Source organism: Scomber japonicus, chromosome 2 (assembly GCF_027409825.1).
Source record: "Scomber japonicus isolate fScoJap1 chromosome 2, fScoJap1.pri, whole genome shotgun sequence".
In the NCBI taxonomy this organism is placed as follows: domain Eukaryota; kingdom Metazoa; phylum Chordata; class Actinopteri; order Scombriformes; family Scombridae; genus Scomber; species Scomber japonicus.
The window spans coordinates 29334733-29355248 of record NC_070579.1 but is presented as its reverse complement, the minus strand read 5'-3'; the positions used below and the strand labels follow the sequence as shown (position 1 = coordinate 29355248).

Below are 20516 nucleotides of genomic sequence, written 5' to 3'. Positions count from 1 at the left end.
GGTATGTGGTACATGTCAAGGTAACATCCACACGAATGTCAGGACACAAGGTGTCCCAGCAGAGCACCATGCAGAACATCACGCTGCTTCTGCCAGCTAGCCTTCTTCCCATAGTGCATCCTGGTGTCATCTCTTCCCCAGGTAAACGATACACACACACCTAGCCGTCCACATGATATAAAAGAAAACATGACCAGGCCATGACGCTCACATGCTCATTGTAGATGCTTTCTGCTGTGGACAGTGGTGAGCATGGCACTCTGACCAGTCTGCAGCTACACATCACCAGCCGCAGCAAGCGTGTTCTGACAGCTGTCAATCATAGCCAACATTAACTTTATCAGCAATTGTTCTACATTAGCTCTTCTGTGAGACTGGACCGGCTGGACTAGCCTTTGATTCCCACTTGCATCAATGAGCCTTTGGTGCCCATGACCCTATTGCTGGTTCATCGATTGTCCTTTTTTGGAACACTACTGGTAGGCACTGACCACTGCATACCAGGAAGACTCCAAAAGACCTGCCGTTCCTGAGATGCTTTGAGCCAGTCGTCTAGCCATTACAATTGGGGTCCAACCGCCTGCCTGTTTTTCCTTCTTCCAACACATCAACTTCAAGAACTGACTGTTCACCTGCTGCCTAATTCATCCCAAACCCTTGTCATGTGACATTTTAACAAGATAATCAATATTATTAATGCTGCATGTCAGTGGTTTTAATGTTTTGGCTGATCTGCCATAACGATCCTCCATCAGCTTGAGTGGATGAAAGCACGTACCCTGAAAAGATGACTGTGTAGAGTCAACAATGTCAGTACAAAATAACGGAAAGTAAAGTATAAAGTTAAAAGGAAAAATAGTTGAGCCCAGAAATTCTTCTTGTTTCACTTTCCAGAGTAGCACTTATTAATATGTGCTTATGTTTCTTCCTCTGTCTTTAATTGAAATATAAAAAATACAGACAGGGTTCTTTGAATCATGGCACTTGCTTGGGATCCACTTCAAGCTGAAAGAAAGCATTTTAAGCACTCTCTGGAAGGGAGAGAAAAACAAAGGGACAAATGTTTGGCAGACATCTATTACTGTATCTAGGAATTTTGGAAGTCTTCCAAAAAGTACCACACACTTCCACAAAACAATACAGCAAAAGTGAAAGAAAAGGAAAAAATGAAGATTAGCTGAATTAGCTAAATTTTGTCCAAACATTTTGTCTGTCAAAATGTGTGATCCTCTCTAAATAATTTGGTGCCACCACTATGTTTAGTAATATGATACAGAATATGGTGTAACAATTCATAATCATGAAAGTCAACGTGAGATAAAGTCTCCACTTTGGTGAATGCAGTATGTTTCCATTCTTCATACTATGAACATTTGGATAGGTAGACTGCAGATTATCAATAGACTTTAGACTAGTTTTCAAATATCTCATTATTCTACAGATCTATTCTTCTTGCACCACTTTTCATTTCCAAGTAAATGACTCAGTTCTGTTATTCCTGAATTGCCACAGTCTCTCAAATTTTTCTTTCATCTCACTCTTTCATTAAGTCTTCAAGGCTCCTGTTAGCCTACTTGTAGCGTGACACAAATTTCACAAATCTGCAGTTGCAGCAACACCCAGTGTGAATGTGAATATATGTGATGAATGTGTCCATCTGCCAACGACATATGTGTAAAAATGCTACCCTGGGAAAAATATGTGTAAAAATGTTGAAACAAGATGTATGCTATATAAAGGCATATAGTCTATATATATACAAAAGCTGTTGTTTTGCTTTGTTGTCATGTAATGAAATGAAAAGCAAGTAGAAAGTTGTCTGTTTGTGTTTAGTGACACTGAACACATATTAAAGGTTGAATATGTAGAATATTAAAAGCTATATATTTTTTAAAATAATACAGCCACGGGGCGTTTTGAGGGGTACAGAATGAAAGTATTGCTTTTCCATAAAAAAAATATTTAGTCTGAATTAATATTTTTAAATTTTTTTGACGGGTTCGACAACGACGTTCTGACACGTTCTGTGTACATTGTACCAGCCAATTAACGGACGGAATTGCGGGTTGCCAGGGTTGTCTGTTGTTCCGGTGCAGCTACTGTAGGCAGGCACTGGGTGAAATGGAGTTGTAAACAAACACGGCCGTGTTGGACTCACTAAAACCAGCGTTTTTTGCTCTCAAGTACAACTTTTCATCACAAAACTTCGAAGGTAAGACAGAATATCTGTTAGTCGCTGTAAATAAGTGGTTGTTTACCTTTGTATTCTTATTCTTATATTCTTTGGCTGCTGGTTCACTGAGTTTTTAGCGCAATAACAGTGGTACTGTTGAACTCGCCAGGGTCTTAGCTTTCATATGAGATGCTATTTGTTTGTGTACCATGAAGTATCAAAACGGTAGCAATGGAAATGTGGAGAGTGGGTTGACTTTCTGACGCTATTCGGATTTGATATTTGATCATTAACCTCTTAACGCACGCTGTTCCGTTCACGGGACGGGACGGATGTTAGGAGGTAGCCACACGGTCTTCTGAATGTTTTAAACACCAACCCTTAAACATATATACTCATGCCGCACATTGTTGGAAAGCTTAGATTGTTCTGATTCCTTCAAGACCACTCACGACTTATATGGTTGCTCACAGCCGTAATAGTATTACCGATTAGCTCGGCTAGCCACTCAGCTAAGTGAGAAAAGCTATAATGCCTACATACCTTCAAAGTCTTCCCTTTATCCACAACGATCATCTTATGACTCAGGACTTTCTGTACAGCTCGCCAAGTATCCATTCTTGTGAAATATGAAATCCGTTTTCATAAAACCGGAATATTTTCCTCAATATGTCCATGTATTTAGTTTAACACGTAATGTAATAACACAAATAACAAACCATATACGGTCCGTTTACGTCATTTCCTGACCTGCGCGTCCATCTCAGACTACACGTGACTAGATGTTTACGACCGTGAGCCTCTTCTGCTTCTGACGACACCACACACAAGCCAATCGGTGTTTAGGATTAGGCAGTACATGCAGAGACATTGCTGCTAGGTTAAAATATAATGTACCTCGGTGGTTTCAAGTCAGTTACAGCGAGGGTATGTTCGCTTCCTGTTTTCAAAATAAAACCACCAACTCTATCGTTATGGTTTTCTTAATAATAAAAGGCAACGGGTGTTTTATTTTGTGAAAATGACCGGAAGTCCGTTACTCGCTACGGCTAACTTGAGTGGCTCCGAATTCGCAGGAACAAAACTTTAAGCAGATGTTATTTGGACAAATTAGCGTCACATTGTGGATCTAAAGGACTACTTTCTCGCCTAAAAAGGTTAGACATGTGGATAAAGTGGTATATTTACAGATTTAGAGCTAAAATAAAATCCGGCATCGGACCTGGCAACCCGACTGCTGGAATTACTTTTTGGTTGTTGCGACTACAATCTCGAGACATTAGATGGCGTTGTTCTGCTCATTCTACATATTCTACCTTTAACTACAACTATAAACTTGATTAACTTCCTGTGCTGAGCTTTACAGTCTTTTTGACTTCGATAATAGCAGAAAGAACCAAGAGGAGCACACATGATAAAAAAAGATCCCTAAGGGTACAGTAGAGATCATGGCTTTGTTATATTCCTGTTTGGTTTTATATCAAAGAAAGAAACACAGGAGCTAAAGAAGCTCTCATCTTTAAATTACCTTTGTATGCTGAAAGAGAGATAGAGAGAGGTAGGAGGAGGAGAAAGAGGAGGGCATCACAGAAACATAAATCTCTCAAATCAAACAACACAAGATCATCATTACTGCTAGAGATAAAAGAAATGTTATTGTTTGTGATGTTTAATGCATACTGATAGAATTACTTGAATGTAACATTGTTGTTGTCTTCATTTCTACACTTGGCTACAGGCTTGGACCTCTGTAGGGAGTGTTTTGTCTCTTACAGTCTGTACAGTAAGAGACAAAACACTTGAAGAGCTTATTCCCAGGGGAAGCAGTGATGGGGAACAACCTCCACACATCAACAGCTAAGTTGGTCAAATGTCGGGGACAAAAATAACTGCACAGACAGGTTTCCAATCATAGCAGCTACATTCAGTTCAATATAACCTTTATTTATGATATATATAGGATACAAAGGAAAAATCTAATAATATTAATCACAAAGATAAAAGCAATACTGTAAGCAAAAAACTAGAGGGGAAATTATTTTTAAAAATGATAACTACAAATATAACAATCCAAAAGATACACAAAGTAATGATGATGTACAAGCAAAAAGCATTGGACAGAACCTCCATGTGAGGAACTGAGAGGCCAGAACAGCATCTTTGAACAGGTCGTCACAATACTGTCAGACTGTAAATCCAGCAAATAAAATAAAAGGTTTAGAGACTCGCATTGTAATCTTTGCTGTGTCTAAAATCTGAGGCACACTTGCATTACCTGTGAGAAGGGGAGAAAAAAGAGAGCATCTATCGGATTTCAAATTTCAAATGCAACCTATTGAATTCCACTGACCTCTGCAAAAATCCCTGCTGGGTTGAAAGATGGACACAATCACATATTCTGCTGACAAATATTACAAATATCACAGGTTCCTGCCCTCTGGTGGGCAAGCCACTAATCCTCATGGAAGACTGGAGTCCAACCAATCTGTCAACCCTAACCTCTATGTCTTTGGTCTTAGCAGCATCAAAAAACCTCTTGCTGTGAGGTGACAGTATACTTAGTACCAAGCCATCCTCCAGTGAATGAAGTGAACCATATATGTCACAAATAGAAACTTATTTCACATACTAGATGGATTCTGAGCCTACACCACCTGGCTGTAGAAACAAGCTGATAAAGATTGATGTGAAGACTCACTCTGTCATGAACAGGAGACCAAACCAAAACATAAGATTCAGTTCAAGAAAAGCTGTAACTATGGTGGACACTTGTTGCAACAGACTGTATCTCTTATTCCGATTCTATCCCATTCTTGGCTAACTGCTTCTACCAAGTGGCCAATAGACAGCATTACATGTGAAACTCATGCAATGCTGTTGACATTACAAGCTTTCAAAGACTTTAAGAAGATTTTCTTGCACAATGAAAAGAAATAAAATGGATTAAAAACAAATAAAACTGCCACCATTAATATATTGTAAGAGTACAAACACAAAAAGTGAGGATTAGGCCCCTAATATTGTAGCTTTGGATAAAGATGGTATTTCAAATGTCAGGTACAGTTTGACACCTAAACTGAATGTCTGTCAATGTGTATTTAAAAATGAAACCTGTATTTAATGTGTGTGTAACCGAGCCCTCTGGTACTGTGTTACTATTCATTTGTGGAAATACGCTTGTATAATACTAAATGTAATTTTGGGCAGAACATGGTAACATTCTGTTCTATGTACATGTTTGCATGAAGTTACAGGAAAAACACCTTTTAATTTACTTTGTATCTTACAAATTGAATAACTTCCAATAGTTAGGGATTTTACACACTGAAAAGTTTTCATAGTTAGCTTCATTTCTATTTCCCTTTGTTTTACAAGCATAATTCAGTGATTGTATTTTTTTTTTAACCTCTGAGTGCTTCCAAAACAGAGAAGACCTACACTCAACACTGTGCCTGAATGCTCCATGTGTACACGCAAAAGCTGCATCTGCAGTGAAGACACTGGGTTGTTTGTATACAGTATTAAACAGGGCACTCCTGGACACTCCCATAGCATAAATAAAAGCCAGCTGACATATTACATGTAAAAATCTAATAATATCACAGCATAATATAAATTATAGTAGATAATATGAATATTATCGAGGTTTTTGTTGTTTCATTGTAGTAGTATAATTGAGATATAGTTGAGATGTGTGTGCTGGAGTGCCAGAGTCAGACATTTTGATTCATAATTACTGCAGCTTATTGAAAATGTTGCCCCTCCCTCCCTCTTTGTGACAACATGTGTCTGTCTCAGTATCTCTGAAACATCAGAGCAGGAAGTATTAACAGGCTCTCGCACACACTCTTGGCCTCTTTATCAAGGTAAGCAGCATTTAATATGTCTTTAGATGAGTTAAAATGAAGTTTAGAGCAAGGATAAAACTAACAACTATCCTGTATGTCAGCACTCAGCAGGAGTTGAAATGTAACATGTCTTTTTTCATGCTTACTTTAAAATCAAGGAGCAGCCATGACTATGAGAAAACTTAGGAAAATGTTTTATCTGGTTGTTATTTGTCGTTTTTCATCTCTTCATTTAAAACAAGAAGGAGTCTAAAATGCTTGCTGAGGTAAGCAGCTATAGTCAGACTTCAGCTATTTAGAAAAGGTTTGTATGTAAAGGGATCAGCCTTTAGAGCTTTGTGCAAATAAAACGCAGTGTAAATGTATTGGATATTGTGGTGGGAAAAAAACAGCTCAAGCAAGTTTCACCTGCTCCTGGAATTTGTGTGTGTGTGTGTGTGTGTGTGTGTGTGTGTGTGTGTGTGTGTTTCTTTATTTCTGATTCAATTTTTCACTTTATTTAGAGTAAATTGGTTATAGGAAAGAAAGATAAAAAATATTGTTAATCACAAAGTTAAACACTATGAAAAGCTGTAAACATTAAAAAACTAAACTAAACTATAATAATAGCTATGAACACAACAGCCTCAAAGATGCACAAAGTAATGACGCTATACAAGCAAAAATCACTTGACCAAACATGAGGGACTGAGAGCAACTTTAAAAAGGTCACAATACTGTTCAGACTGTTTTTGTATCTTGCCGACAGAATGTAGATCCAGCTGATAGAAGAAAAGGTTTAGAGTCTCTATTAGAATATTGATCAATATGACTGAGAATAACTATGCTTTGTGCTGTTCACACTTAAATCATTTCTGTACTTACATCCCACTTAAACTGATATATGATGATGGCGAGGAATATTGTGTTTAACTGGTTGCATACAAATTAGTCACAGTGTCAATGTAATGTCTTTAATGTAGTGGTGAGAAGAAAGCCAGCTCCAGCAGGTCTCACCTCATCCTGGAATTTGTGTGTGTGTTTGCTTTGCTTGTCACTTTAGGTTTAGGTTTGGGTTTTGACCGCGTAATGCTTTACCAGGTCATTTTATTACTTTAGTTGACTCACTAAACAAGACAATAAAATCCTGTATGGTAGGTTTCCACAAAGGACAAATTATTGGAACACAACAGGAGATCTGTCATATATCTCACTGCCACACCTTTTTCTTTTCTTTTTTCTTTGATCCATGCCAGAGAATATAATCTGATTTGTACCATGGCCAAGAAATATGAAAGCACTGCAGCTTAAAGCACATTAAGATCAAGTATCAAGGATCATGGAAACTTTATTGTCACAAGCAGAAGGTACACACAACACTTAGGCCACAAACAAGCTGCAAAGAAATAAAAGTCAGATTAAAAGACAACCTGACAACACAGATACAGGGAACACACAAACCCATCGACAATGTGGAAACACAGAGATGGGAAATGGCACATCTCTCTCACTGGGGAATATTTACACTTAGCTAGACAGAATACAGTGCTTGACAAACATCTGTTATTGGAATTTAAATGATTAACCCTTAATGAAGGAGACCGAATTCGAAATATCAAAGTATAAGTTGAATTTATTAAAACTTGTACAAGAGTGGAGCGTTTCACCAATGTAACAGACAGAGTCACAAAAGAAAAAGGCTTCTTGAGGAGCATTGTCATATAGTTCTTCTATAGTTCCTTTACTTGGGCTGTCCCAGCCCCCTCCCATAACTGACAAAAATACCCCATAGATGGCATCATAATGTTTTTCTCAGTTCCCTTTATCAGTTACGAAGCAGAAGTTCGTAAATAATGCCAACTCCCCTGACCTGTCTCCCACCCCCCACACAATGGTTGAACTCTCCTTCAGCCGGATTCAGCCAAACATTAAGTCATGAGGAAGTAACAAAGTCATGCAAAAACAGGAACATACATACATTGTCTTATATAAGATATCTGTAATACAGTGTAATCCTAATTTTTTATAACAACATCCACCTGAATCCAATCAACCATTTCAACCACAGTTTTGTTATTTACATAATCAGAATAATCAGAATTCCGATTATTGTCTGTCATGACTATAAACACACAGTTTCAGTAAGAGGAAGAAGGAAAGATGGTAGGAGTCACCTATAATAGACAAATGTGATGACTGACTCTTACCAGGAAATATTTGCTTACATTGTGAAAGGCAATGTCACCAAACCTGCTTGCCTGAAAGTGTTGCAACAATGAACCAACAACCTGTTCAATAAGTTTTTACGCTGAGATTCCATGTTTCAGTCTGGACTCAAGTCATCTCTGCATTTTAAAACCTATCCTCTGATAAACTTCTCTGCTTTCTTTTGTTCAGAGAGATCAGGAGAACTGCTGTATGTTGTTTTTTTTTCTCTTTTTCTTTTCTTTTGGATTACAAGGCCTCACACCAGTTCTCAGCTCTCTCTCTTCATATTTTTCTGCTTTACAACCTTTCAGACAGATATCATGGAAAAGGGTCCACAGGCTCCCCAGTCAATGGCAGCGCCGCCATACCCAGGCCCACCTCTGGACCAAAGCTACCAAGTTCAGCCTCATCCTCAGGTCATTCAACCTGGTAAGAGATCAGGGTCATTTAACCTGCTTACCTGCTCTTTTACTGCCATATTTCTTGAGTTGTTCCTGTCATTAGTTGATTTTTTATCAGCTTGTTTAATAAATTGAATCTACTTCTCTTACCCAGTTCAACAACCTGTTTACCACTACAGCCCACAACAACCTCAGATCGTAACACCTGGTAAGTTCTCCAACTGTCTCTCACGAGTTAAAATAAGCTCTAATTTGCAAAATATACAGCTAACACAGCAAAAACAGTTCGCAAGTCAGCTTTGAGTTCAGTGACAGATTGGTGAGCAGGTGCAGATTGTAGTTGTCAGAGAGTGCTGCAGTGTGTTTTTGTCCCTCACAGTGACCCAGGTGGTGATGGTGCAGCCGATGCCAACCGAAACTCCTGCACAGATGAATTGTCCCCACTGCCAAAACACTGTTGTCACTAAAATCGAGTACAAAAATGGTACATTCACCTGGGTGCTCTTTGGTGTACTAGGAATCATAGGGTGAGTAACACGCCCAATACACACAACTCAGGTATACACACATATACACAAATGTTGAGGTATCATTTTAACTTTTGATGCTCCACACCAGATGCTGGCCTTGCTGTTTGATCCCATTCTGCGTGGATTCTTGCAAAGATGTGGAGCATTCCTGCCCCTCCTGCAACAATGTCCTCCACGTCTATAAACGCATGTGAAGCAGCAACGCATTGGTTAACTCTACTGCAGTTGCAACAAAAGGTAGAGAAGCATAGCTAAACCAACATCTGCACAGGAGCCAAACCTCATATGAACACATCGAATGTCATTTGAACCCTGTGTTCACTTGTGTAAGAATCATGTGTCACTCTGTCACACTTGTTAGCTCAATGTGATCCAAGTGATGCTGCACCAACATTATAAACTTTGGCAGATTCTTTTCTATAATGTTTTGTTTTTTTGTTGTTTTTTTAAATATAAGAAGTGCAAGTAAAGTTAAATTATGTTTTTTTTATGTAGATTACATTTTAAATGATTTCATTGAAATTTTAGTTTATTGACATATTGACAAAAAAATCAATTGTTTTGGATAGAAACAAATATTGAAAATGCCCTCTCTCTACCCTCATGTAAAAACAGGATCAGCTACATGTTGTCATAAAATGTAAATTATTGTCATAATCAATCAAGTAATTATTACATAATAATCATCTTTAATTAAGTTGTGTAACAAATAATAATCAATGCTACATGATAACCACTACAGAAAGATTAAAATAAATACATCTGCTGCATTTATTCATCATTTAGTCTAGGTCCCACTTATGGTGACTATAGGCTTCTTTACAGAGTGTCTGACAAACTGGACTAAATGCTGCAGTGTCACCTAGAGGCTGTGAGGAGATTACTTTGACAAAAACATTCATCATACAGTTTATATTTTAGTTTAAGTGTATTATTTATAAAAGCACTATGGGTTGGTTCTGTATGTATATGTTCTGTATGTATATCTGAATATTATTTTAATACATAGTCTCACAGTCAAATAAATTGAAATTGTTTTTGTCGTTCAGTGGAGACAAAAAGTATTTTATAAGTAAAACATAAATGCTTTCATGTGTCATTAATGTAAACATTTAAAGGGCAACAGACTCAATTTATTTTTACACTGTACACATTATCATTTTGGCTTATTTCAGTGTATGATGATCCAAGTGATTATCTTATTTGTGTCTTCGTGGATTTCAAAATTCCATTCAGCTGAATTCTCTGACCTTCCCTAGTTGTGATGTAATGGGAAGAACTCTGAGGTGTATTAGAAATTCATTTAGGTCAGAGGTCAAATCATAAACAGTGTGAGCCAGTTTAGCGCCAGACAGAAGGCTGCATGTAATAAAGGAAGACATTAATGCAGAATTAAACTTTTTCACACATTTTGGCATAGTAGGAAACATACAGGTGTGTTTGATATTAAAAAGTATGGAGGCATTTTATTTAAATGTGTAGGACTTAGCTGGCTGGAATACATAAGTGGAACAGAGTCATCATTAATGATATTAGCTCTATTTGGGTGTGTATGTGTGTTTGTGTGTGGCTGTTAAAGGGTCTGAGCTGCTGCTGCTTTTAATTCTTTGCTGCGCTTAATGGGAAAGAGTTTATCAGTGTTGTCATTTAGTGGAAAATACAGAACATGTTGTTATGTACTGTAATAAATGTGATTTTGAGAGGGAGATAAATTTAGAGCGGCAGATCAGGAATAGAGCTACTGAGTTCTCACAGTACGAGGACAACAGTGTTATTTACATAATCAGAATAATCAGAATTCCGATTATTTTCTGTCATGACTATAAACACACAGTTTCAGTAAGAGGAAGAAGGAGAGATGGTAGGAGTCACTTTACTGGATTGTGTCCAAGGCCAGAACGTCTTCCTGGCTGCTGGTGGTGGGTCTTTTTTAATTACTACAGAAATGCAAGTAGCCAAGAAAAAAATGTACTTGTATAGTGGATGTCAATAATGCCAATATTGTTGCAAAATACTTCATATCAACTATTACTGTATTAAACTCAGGACTCGTGAATCTACTGAAAACTCCAATACATCCTAGTCACATAATAATTAATCAATAATTAATATCACAGCATATACAATATATTCATCCCAACAAGCCCTCCCTTCCAAATTTACATGTGGAGGGTTTGTCAGGAGAGACCTGTGGTGGGATAAAGATGGGATTATGGGATGGACGATACTTAACAAGGTCCTATTGGACCGTGGCTGTAGTGACGACTGGATTACCCAGATTAGGATTGATGGCCCATTAGTCAGCACTTCTCTGCCTTGTTGTCTCGGAACCTCTGTCTACTTTTATCTCTGACAAAGGACTCAAACACACAATGGATCAAATACATGTTGCACACCAGTACACACATTCTCCCCTTTTAGGCAATAAATTCCTGCTGAACTGGAGAAAGTTTCCTAGAATGATGTCTAAGGCAAACAGGGATACCAGAGAGTCTTGTCTGTGAGAGGCTTTCACAAGGCAGTTCAGAAGGGTGAAGCTTGTTAGCCAGAGAGGTTCAATTTCATCTGTGGTCCCTGGACAGGCAAATAGTTGAAAGCACAAATGTTACAGTTTAAAAGTAGTGCACATACAAACAGAGCCTGCAATACACAGAGATAAGAAAAAAAAGTCGTAGACACCAAAAATCAAAAACAGCATAACAACAATCAACAAATCAACAAACAGCATGACAAGTCGATGTAAGGCCTGTTGAAATGTGGATATTATGTAGAGAGTCTGTGATAAATAGCAGCAGCTCTTTCCATAATAATGACAAATAAGACAACAAACAACACAAAACTCTAACCCCGTCAATCGTGGATTATTGGGATTGGTGCATGATGGCACGTATAGGCAGTCGACCTGTGATCAGAATTGTCTGTCCTATGCCTTTTTGCATTTTGATAAATATTAGTTAAATAAAACTACAGAGTCAACCTTGACTTCCTAAAACACTCCTGGATTTTGTAGAACTATAATGGGATTCAGCTTCCTTGCTCCACAGATACACCTGCAACTGAAAACCTTGTGTGAAATACTTTCTTGACTCTTCAGTTGCCATCACACAGAGTAGTGACTCCTGCTACTTGCATGTTAGAAAGGACTTACTATCTGGATTAGACTGTCTTGACACAGCAGGTTGCAGGTGTGCACTCCTTTACTTACATCTGTCTATGTATCTCTGAGTTTATTTGCGTACCACAAAACCAGCTTTGCCATTTCCTGTGTTTGACCTCTATCTGTCACTGAGCTCTCTAGTATCTGTCAGCATCAATCCCTCACACGCTGATCCAAACTGACACGATTAGCTAGCACAATGGCTACTCCTTGTCATGGTGTTGTGTCCCTCTCTAACCCTACATGAAGCCATCTCCAGGGGAGGAGATTACCCCACTCTAAAGGGAGACTTGGCTAAATCATGCCTTCATGGGTATTATGTAACATTCCCTACTAGGCTCGCCACGTGGCCACTGGGCTCACCTGTGTTTAGATTGACCATCTGCCCCTCCCAATCCAAATCCCATCCTCACTCTGCAACACATGCTGCGCGTCTACTGACATCTCACTGCTGAAGAAACTTCCAATTCTTCTGGTCCATTCTGGTTTCCACCGCAGGAGTCATAGATGAATCAACATCTCCCACAGCTCTGGGTGTGAGGGAGCATTGCATAACTGGTGAGGAAGACATGGGAGTCTGAAGACAGGCAATAACACAGAGATGAGCAAACGAATGACTAATACCAGATCAGCCGAGAATTGCTATGCTCATATACTGTACTTATTTCCTATTTTCTTCCTGGTTAGACAGGTGCATGAGCAATTCATACTCCCTGTGTGTGGGTGTACAGAAGTGAAGCTGGGATTGAATCTCTGTTGACACCTCCGCAGATTCAGTGTGAAGCAGGGAGAGAAAAATACAGACATGCAGACGGAATGAATAGAAAGAGGAGGACAGAGGGAGAGAGAGAGAAGCAGAGACAGTGAGAGAGAGAGAGAGAGAGAGAGAGAGAGAGAGAGAGAGAGAGAGAGAGAGAGAAGTGTAAAAGAGACAGAAGATATATTTGACCATGTGGGTGTGTGAAGTATCAAGGCATGCATCATAATTGTGGATTTTTCTTGGAGCAGCCGGACGTGTCACTGCAGCAGCAAGACATTATCGGTCTGTCAAAGTGTTATTTTGCACTTTAAAACCCTGGGAGCTGTGTTCAGAGAGACATTTTCAAAGACAAAATGGAAACCATTTTGCTTCTGCTGCCTAAAGGATTTTATTAACTGGGATTACAAAAACACTTGAAGTGAAGTGATGCCGAAAATAATGAATGGAAAATGATGATGCCCCTTCTTTATCAATAATCAAGAATTCCAGTGAAGACTTTATCTGAGGTGAGTTTGAAATGATAGTGATTGAAGATTTATTTTAATGCTGTGGTATTTTATACATGTGTGTGTATTTCTGTGTATATGTAAGTGTTATTTGAGTTTCAGACATTGAGAGTGAGAACATGGTTTAGAGGTAAGGACATTTCAACCTGGTTGAGGGTTGAGACTTAGTTAAGACTATCAATTTTAAGTATACAATACAATGTGTTCTGTTAGTGAGAGTAATCACAAGTAAGTACAAACATTGTGTGTGAGTGTGTGAGTGTGTGTGTGCTCGCGCGTGCATGTGTCTGTGTTTTTGGGTACTGAAACTCGACTTCTCAAAGCCCAGTATGAAATGTAGTCAGCCCACGCTGCTTGCCGTTACCATGGAAACCATTGCCCAGTGCTAAAAGCAGTTCTATTCTGTGCTGTGAGTGTATGAGTGTATCTGTTTGTGTGTCTCTGAAAGACAGAGAAACATATACATCTCTAATATATAACAGGTTTTTTGAATATTCATGTACTAACTGCTGTTTCCTCTATTACTGTGAGTTATGAAGATCCTGCATTTTACTGTATAAACTGTATAAAATATATCTATGCATATTTATCATTCTTTTCCTTCCTCTTCTTGTTTGTCTGTGTATCTTTCTCCCTCTGTCTCTGCTTTAACCCTTTCTGTGTTTCTGCTCATAATAACATCCCTTCTGTTTCTGTATCTCTAAGATGGCTGTCAGCCCTTTTATCATCATCTGCCTCTTGGCACTGACTTGCTATGGCTCATCCTACCCCTCTCCTCCACCTCGGGGGTGCAGTGAAGATGTGGACCCTTCGTACAGAGTGCTGTGTGACCTGGAATCAGTCTGGGGTGTTGTTCTGGAGGCAGTAGCCTGCAGCGGTGGCCTCGCCTCTCTGGTCCTCTCTGTGCTTCTGCTGGTCAAACTTCACTCCATTTCTGATCCCGCCAGACGCTCCGGTCTGGGGCCTCTGCTCCTACTCCTGGGCACACTCCTCGGTCTTTTTACCATCTCTCTGGCTTTCTTGGTAGGGAAGAATCAGGCACTCTGTGTGGTCCGCAGGGCCTTCTGGGGGCCCCTTTTTGCCCTCTGCTTCTCCAGCTTGCTAGTCCAGGGTGTGAGGCTCAGGAAGCTGGTGGCCGGCAAGATGAGCCCATCGGGCAGCTCCCTGGCAGCACTGGGCCTGGCCTTGGCCTTGGTTCAGGGGATAATTTCTGCTGAATGGGTCCTGCTGACAGTAGTTAGGGAGGGTCACCCAGCCTGCGAATATCCACCTTTAGACTTTGCTCTGACATGCAGCTACACCCTAGGGCTGCTCCTCATAGCCATGGGCCTTTCTCTGGGGGTGGTGCTCTGTGGAGGAGAGTTTGGGGCAGAGGGAGCAGGTGAAGAAGATGGAGAAGGAGAGAGCGAAAAACGGAGATGGAAATGTAATGCTGTCTGGCTCTTCTTGTCCTGTCTGGCATCAGCATTGCTATGGGTGGCCTGGCTGGGGTTTTATCTTTATGGCAGCCAGGCTTCTAGGGTGAAAGGAAAAGGGGAAAGGTTAGGAGGAGGTGGAAAGAAGGACATAAAGGGATTGGACGAACCTGCGCTAGCAGTGGCCCTGGTCATTCAGGGCTGGATTCTGCTGTTGTTCCACGCTATTCCAGAGACACACCTCTGCCTCCGCAAACCTCTACAATCCAACACACAAGATTTCTTTGATACCAGTCAGACGTCCCCTCCTCCACATTTCGGAGATGAGCTTCCTCCACACTCTCACCGACCATTCCCAGAAAACCAGGCCTTCTCCCTGGAGGAGCATAGTGAAAGTAAGCTTATATAACATGTTTGTGTGTGTCACTGTGCATGTTTCTGTTTGTATAACAAAGAATCTGTTTTTATTTATTTTTTAAATCAACCTGGGTCAAGTGATGGCTTCAAATGGAACCATTAGGTCATACTTTCTGACATGGGAGGTCAAGCAGAAAACAAGCTTGGCATTTAAGTGTTTTTCTGTAAGTCAGTAGGGTATTGTTGCTAGGTAACTGACAACAAAAATGGACGTTGTCTTGATTTTCAAAAATGGTGGATGACTTTGTGTTTTCTATATTCAATGTCATGCTTATGGCTGAAAAAAACAAGGGGACAACAAAAGTAACATTTGTCTTGGATCATCTTAATATAATTTAAAATGTTTTCTTAAAGGATATAAAGTATTTATAAAATATACACATAATCCCAAATCTCAATGCACCCCTGCCGCACCTGCTTCCACCACTGTCCATCCCTACCCTCTGAATGTTACAGCCAAAAGAGTCATTCAAAAGGGACAGACTAAACACCTCCCACTTGAAAGCAACACATCAATTCATTCCAATGTTTTTGGTCTGTGAAGGAGACTCAACTAAACACAGCTTTACAATGTCATCCACAAGCCAAAGTGCCATAAAGTGAGCCGCCTGCTGTCAGAGACCCTGAACTTAGTAGAACTCTCAAAAAAATTTGAGACACTGAACAGGAACTACAGTGGAACAACGTCACAAAGTAGGAAGGCAAAAAATCAATCAATCAATCAATTGAAACCTTTCAAGGGACCCATTCAAAATTGCTGAGGCTCTCAACCATTATGTTATTGATTCAGTGGCCCCTATTGAAGAGAGTTTCTCTGTGAGTGAAACAAATACTAATCTATCAGAGGCTGCAGCTTTGCAGCTACTATCCCCTTTACTGGATGTTGCAGAACCACCTTTCACATAAGGGATATTGTTGAGGCAGATGTGCTAAGTATAATCTATGCTATTTATGAGATGGATATGGATGGATACTGCCATGGATGAAGATCCAAGCACATCTTGAGGAAACTAGAATCACTATATAAACAAGGCCTTGAAAAGAAACCTGGGTTAGTTTTCACCACTGCAACATAGTGGAAAAATATAACCTACTGAACTGGGAAAACTGCTACCAAATCTGTCAGCACTTAGGTAGGAAGATAAAACGTGTATGCTGCTAAACTGGTTGATTTACCTTTGTGCTGCTGTAGTCCTGTTACTCATATCTCTCTGTAATTTAAGCTGCTCTGTAATTGGGTTTTTTTGAGTTGAACTACAATTTGATCTGCCTTCATTGCTGCCAATGTCTGTGTTCTGGTTTTATTGTAATATGCCTGAAAATGCGTTGACTTTAGGCTGCCAACGTCACACCTGACCAGGGGCTAATTCTGGCATATTTACAGTAATATTTATTAATACGTACTGTCCCTGAGAATTTGAAATTGAACTGAGTAGATCAAATTTAATATGAAAAAAACCCATCCATTGTACTCCAGATCAATATTTGGTATACATGCAAGATGACTACCATACAGGAGTGCCATGTAGGTTTATTTAAAGCAGAATGTAGCTCACTTTTAGCTACGTTGCACAATAAAAATTCTAATCAAACGCTACTCTTCCTTTTAAAATAATTGTTCTCCGTCGTTGTAGCCAAATACACTGACGAAGAACTGAACCATGAGGAAGCAGGATAAACAGAGGGGAGGCAGTGGCAGAAAGGCGACATAAAGAGTGTTTTGCAAGATACAGACTTCAGGAGAGGAAAGGAATGTGTGTAACATAGCGAAAGAAGTCACCAGAGGATTTACTTTGTGGTTGAGAGGATGGAGTTAAAACTTTTGTTAAATGCCCTAATGGACAGTATGGTGTATACAGTGTTTTAGATTGCAGTCTCTGCACTAGACCTTGTTAATTAAGTCTTATTTTAAGAAAAATGGCCAGAAATAAGACCCAGGTTGACAAAAACGTTGAAGGCCCAATGTATATTATGACCTATTATGTCAGCAGTTTGGTTAATTTCACATGAGCTTTTTGTATTTGTGCTTTTGTTTTTGTTGGAAAGAGCTGATGTCACACATTCCTGTGCACCAAGAAGGATATAGCAGGATTTTAGGTGCTTATGTTTCTTATTAGCAACTGATTCTTTGAGAGTTAAATTTATTAATACCTAAAGATGTTGTTTTAATAACTCTAACTCTGGCTTTTTCAGTTATGAATATTATAATATAATGTCATGGAGACAAGTTCTCAGGGGCTTAAAGGGAGAGTATGTAACTTTTTAAAGAGAAAAAACACAGTTGTCGTCAAAGATGAATTCATAAAAAATGAAACATGTCAGAATATTTGCAGTGTCAGGCGATTTGTGTGACCACATATAGCTTATAGTGGCTAGTGGTCTCACTGGAATAAATAAATAATACAGAAGACCTAACACCTGTTTGTGTAACTGTCGCCTGTAACTTTTTGCGTGTGATTGACTTTTCTTGGTCTGTTAGCTCTCCGAAGTGGAACATACCACAGCGGCCATGGGAGTATGCGTCCTGGCATTGCCTTCAGAGGTCACGTCTACCAACCAACTGAAATGGCTCTGGTCATGAACGGTGGCACGGTAAGTACGGCACAAACACACATACTCTATGTATTTCACTGTCTCTCAATCACTAAATAATTAGACTGTTATACTTGTTTACTACATGTTTGTGTCCTGCTTGTAGATGCCCACAGCCCCAGTTAACTACACTGGACGACGGTTATGGTAAAGTGAGACAAAACTTGAGGAGGATGATGTACACTGGTGCCACATGTGAGATGGAAGAATTCCCTGTTGCCTAAGAGGGAGGAAGAAATGTCTAGGACACAACATATCACACTGAATGGATAGATGGGAGCAAAATAAGTTTTAAGTGTTTGTGTTTCTGCATACATATAGAATTTTAAAACAAACCGCAATAGTATTTTTGCTGAGATTTTCTTATTTGCCACTTTATGACCAGATGAACATGGAACCACAAGGGAGGGAGGTGAGAGTGAGGCAGCCTCCAGAGTTCAGGACATTTACAGTGCATTACTTTGATCAACTCAGATCAGCATATAGTGTTGTGTTTAATATGTAAATACGCTGAGATGAAATATTCAAGGAGTGCTAATGTTAATTATTAGGTGTATATGAAGATCAACAACTACTGTCCATTGTGATATTGAAGGAAAGTAAGTGAAATAGCTGCTGTCGGACCATGAGAAAGTAATGATTAAAGGGGCATTTGGATGTAGGAAGAAGAAAACCCTTTGCCTGCCCGAGCAGCTCTAAACCAGTGCTGTTACCTTCTGATGTCTGTTTGCTTCATGAAACCATATATTCCTTCTCTTTCTGGTTGATTTCAAGCTCCAACTCAGACAAAAACCTTGAGGAGGTTCATGTAAATTACCCACTCTCCTGGGAAGACGAAAAACACCCCTCATAGTGTTTTCCTCTCCACGTCTATCCATAAACAGGATCCTGATGGATTACTATATCAGATTATATAAAAGGTGAACGAGGAGTCTACAACTCAAGGATGACTAGTTTTTTAGCAGATCATAAAAAGCCATTTAATACTGCAATACAGTGCGGTATATAGGGGTTGTTGTGGAGGTGATTTTGCACTTTATCAGCGCTGATCATGTTTGGGCATTGTGATATTCGAGATCTATGATCATTTCAGATGCATGTAAAAGTCAAAAGGTAATGTATTTTGTCAAGTTTTCTAGACTTTTGATAAACATGTTGAAGAAACTGATCAGTTTTATTGCTGAGTGGAAATAACAATTTCACCACTTTAAAGCCACATGGATGAGAAGTCATTAAAGTGCTCAGAACATGTTTATTTTGAACATGTACACTTTGGGCATTTGCTGTGTGCTGAGGAAGAACGTGATACAACTTAAATCTCCAATACAGCTACTAAATAGACCAGTGTTAGCCTGTTTTTAACTTGTGTTTACAGAATGTGGATTCAATAAGGCTATGCTCATTATTGTACAGTTTTATGGCAACAGCGCATTGTATTCTGGCATTCAGGATACCTTTAAGTTTTCAGTTCCATCAAATATAGAGAAAACATTCAGCCATCCATCACTGTGAATCAAACCAACGCATACTGTTTACATTGATGACATTACAAAGCTTGGCTCCAAGTCTAGATTGATGTTTTTGTCTCCGAGGCAACACTGAAGAACAATTTATCCAAGTGAATTACAATTCAAAGAGCTGTGAACATGTTCATGCTGTGACCATTTCTTCTTGCTACTGTATCTAACTAATTAAGTAAGTTTTTAATGACTTCGCTTTTGTGTATGGGTGAGTGCTCTAATATTGTATAATAAAAATGTTATCATTGCAGGATTTTTATGTAATAAACTTATATAACAGAGTTTTACTCAAGTAAACAATCCAAATGTGAAAATGCACTGGTATTTTCTTTTTATGAAGCTCTTCTGATGATAGCACTGTTACTGTTTTATGACAGCGTAACATGAATGTCTGTAATGTGAATTGCACAAAGTGACTAATACATCAGTGCACATTTTCTGTTAAATGCGGTCTGGTTGTGAACTGATTTGTCTTCAGCCTCCTGTGCTTTGTGGTACACCACTGGAGCCACTTACCTGTAGGAATGTGTCATTTTATACACACTCTACACTTTCAGTAGGGGTATATGTACAAGGACCCAGAGAGCTCAGTGCAATGCAACATAAAAAACACAAGCAGATAGAAGAGAACAAGTAAATAAAGAAAACATTTTTTATAATTCACAAATTTGAAACTCCATGTAAATACAGAAAGTACAAGCAAATACAGAAAATGCTGTATGAGACAACCACAAAAGAGCTTTCCAGAGGACACTAAAAATAATAAATGTGTGCTTTCTGTAAAGATTATACTTAAAAGGGTCCAAATGTGAGACGAATGCTCCAATCACTCACAGTCTCTCTCCTTAAAGGGTAATTTCAATGAAAAGTACTCACTACATCCATCATTTAAAAACTCTGAATACCTGAGTTAATACATCATGTTCTTAGATGTATTTATAAGTTTGATTACTGCTGCTACTATAAACAGAATGTGATGTCAAATGTATTGTCATTTTCATTATTGCCAG

The 20516-nt window shown here is 39.0% G+C and overlaps 2 protein-coding genes across 2 annotated transcripts; both read left to right on the top strand.

Moving 5' to 3' along the window:
- The first annotated feature begins 8528 nt into the window (after window positions 1-8528).
- On the top strand, window positions 8529-9333 carry LOC128374691 (LITAF domain-containing protein-like). Its single transcript, XM_053334951.1, has 4 exons — window positions 8529-8637; window positions 8764-8817; window positions 8989-9136; window positions 9228-9333. The coding sequence occupies exons 1-4, from the start codon at window positions 8529-8531 to the stop codon at window positions 9331-9333; spliced, it is 417 nt and encodes a 138-aa protein (XP_053190926.1).
- A 4934-nt stretch (window positions 9334-14267) lies between these two features.
- On the top strand, window positions 14268-18137 carry gprc5bb (G protein-coupled receptor, class C, group 5, member Bb). The gene is made up of 3 exons (XM_053335032.1): window positions 14268-15372; window positions 17874-17986; window positions 18093-18137. The coding sequence occupies exons 1-3, from the start codon at window positions 14268-14270 to the stop codon at window positions 18135-18137; spliced, it is 1263 nt and encodes a 420-aa protein (XP_053191007.1).
- The last annotated feature ends 2379 nt before the right edge of the window (window positions 18138-20516 follow it).

Coding starts and splice junctions, on each gene's coding strand:
- LOC128374691 (XM_053334951.1), top strand. CDS start 8,529: ATGGAAAAGGGTCCACAGGCTCCCCAGTCAATGGCAGCGCCGCCATAC. Junction 8,638..8,763: donor TCCTCAGGTCATTCAACCTG/GTAAGAGATCAG, acceptor TCTCTTACCCAG/TTCAACAACCTGTTTACCAC. Junction 9,137..9,227: donor GGTGTACTAGGAATCATAGG/GTGAGTAACACG, acceptor GCTCCACACCAG/ATGCTGGCCTTGCTGTTTGA.
- gprc5bb (XM_053335032.1), top strand. CDS start 14,268: ATGGCTGTCAGCCCTTTTATCATCATCTGCCTCTTGGCACTGACTTGC. Junction 15,373..17,873: donor CCTGGAGGAGCATAGTGAAA/GTAAGCTTATAT, acceptor TTGGTCTGTTAG/CTCTCCGAAGTGGAACATAC. Junction 17,987..18,092: donor TGGTCATGAACGGTGGCACG/GTAAGTACGGCA, acceptor TCCTGCTTGTAG/ATGCCCACAGCCCCAGTTAA.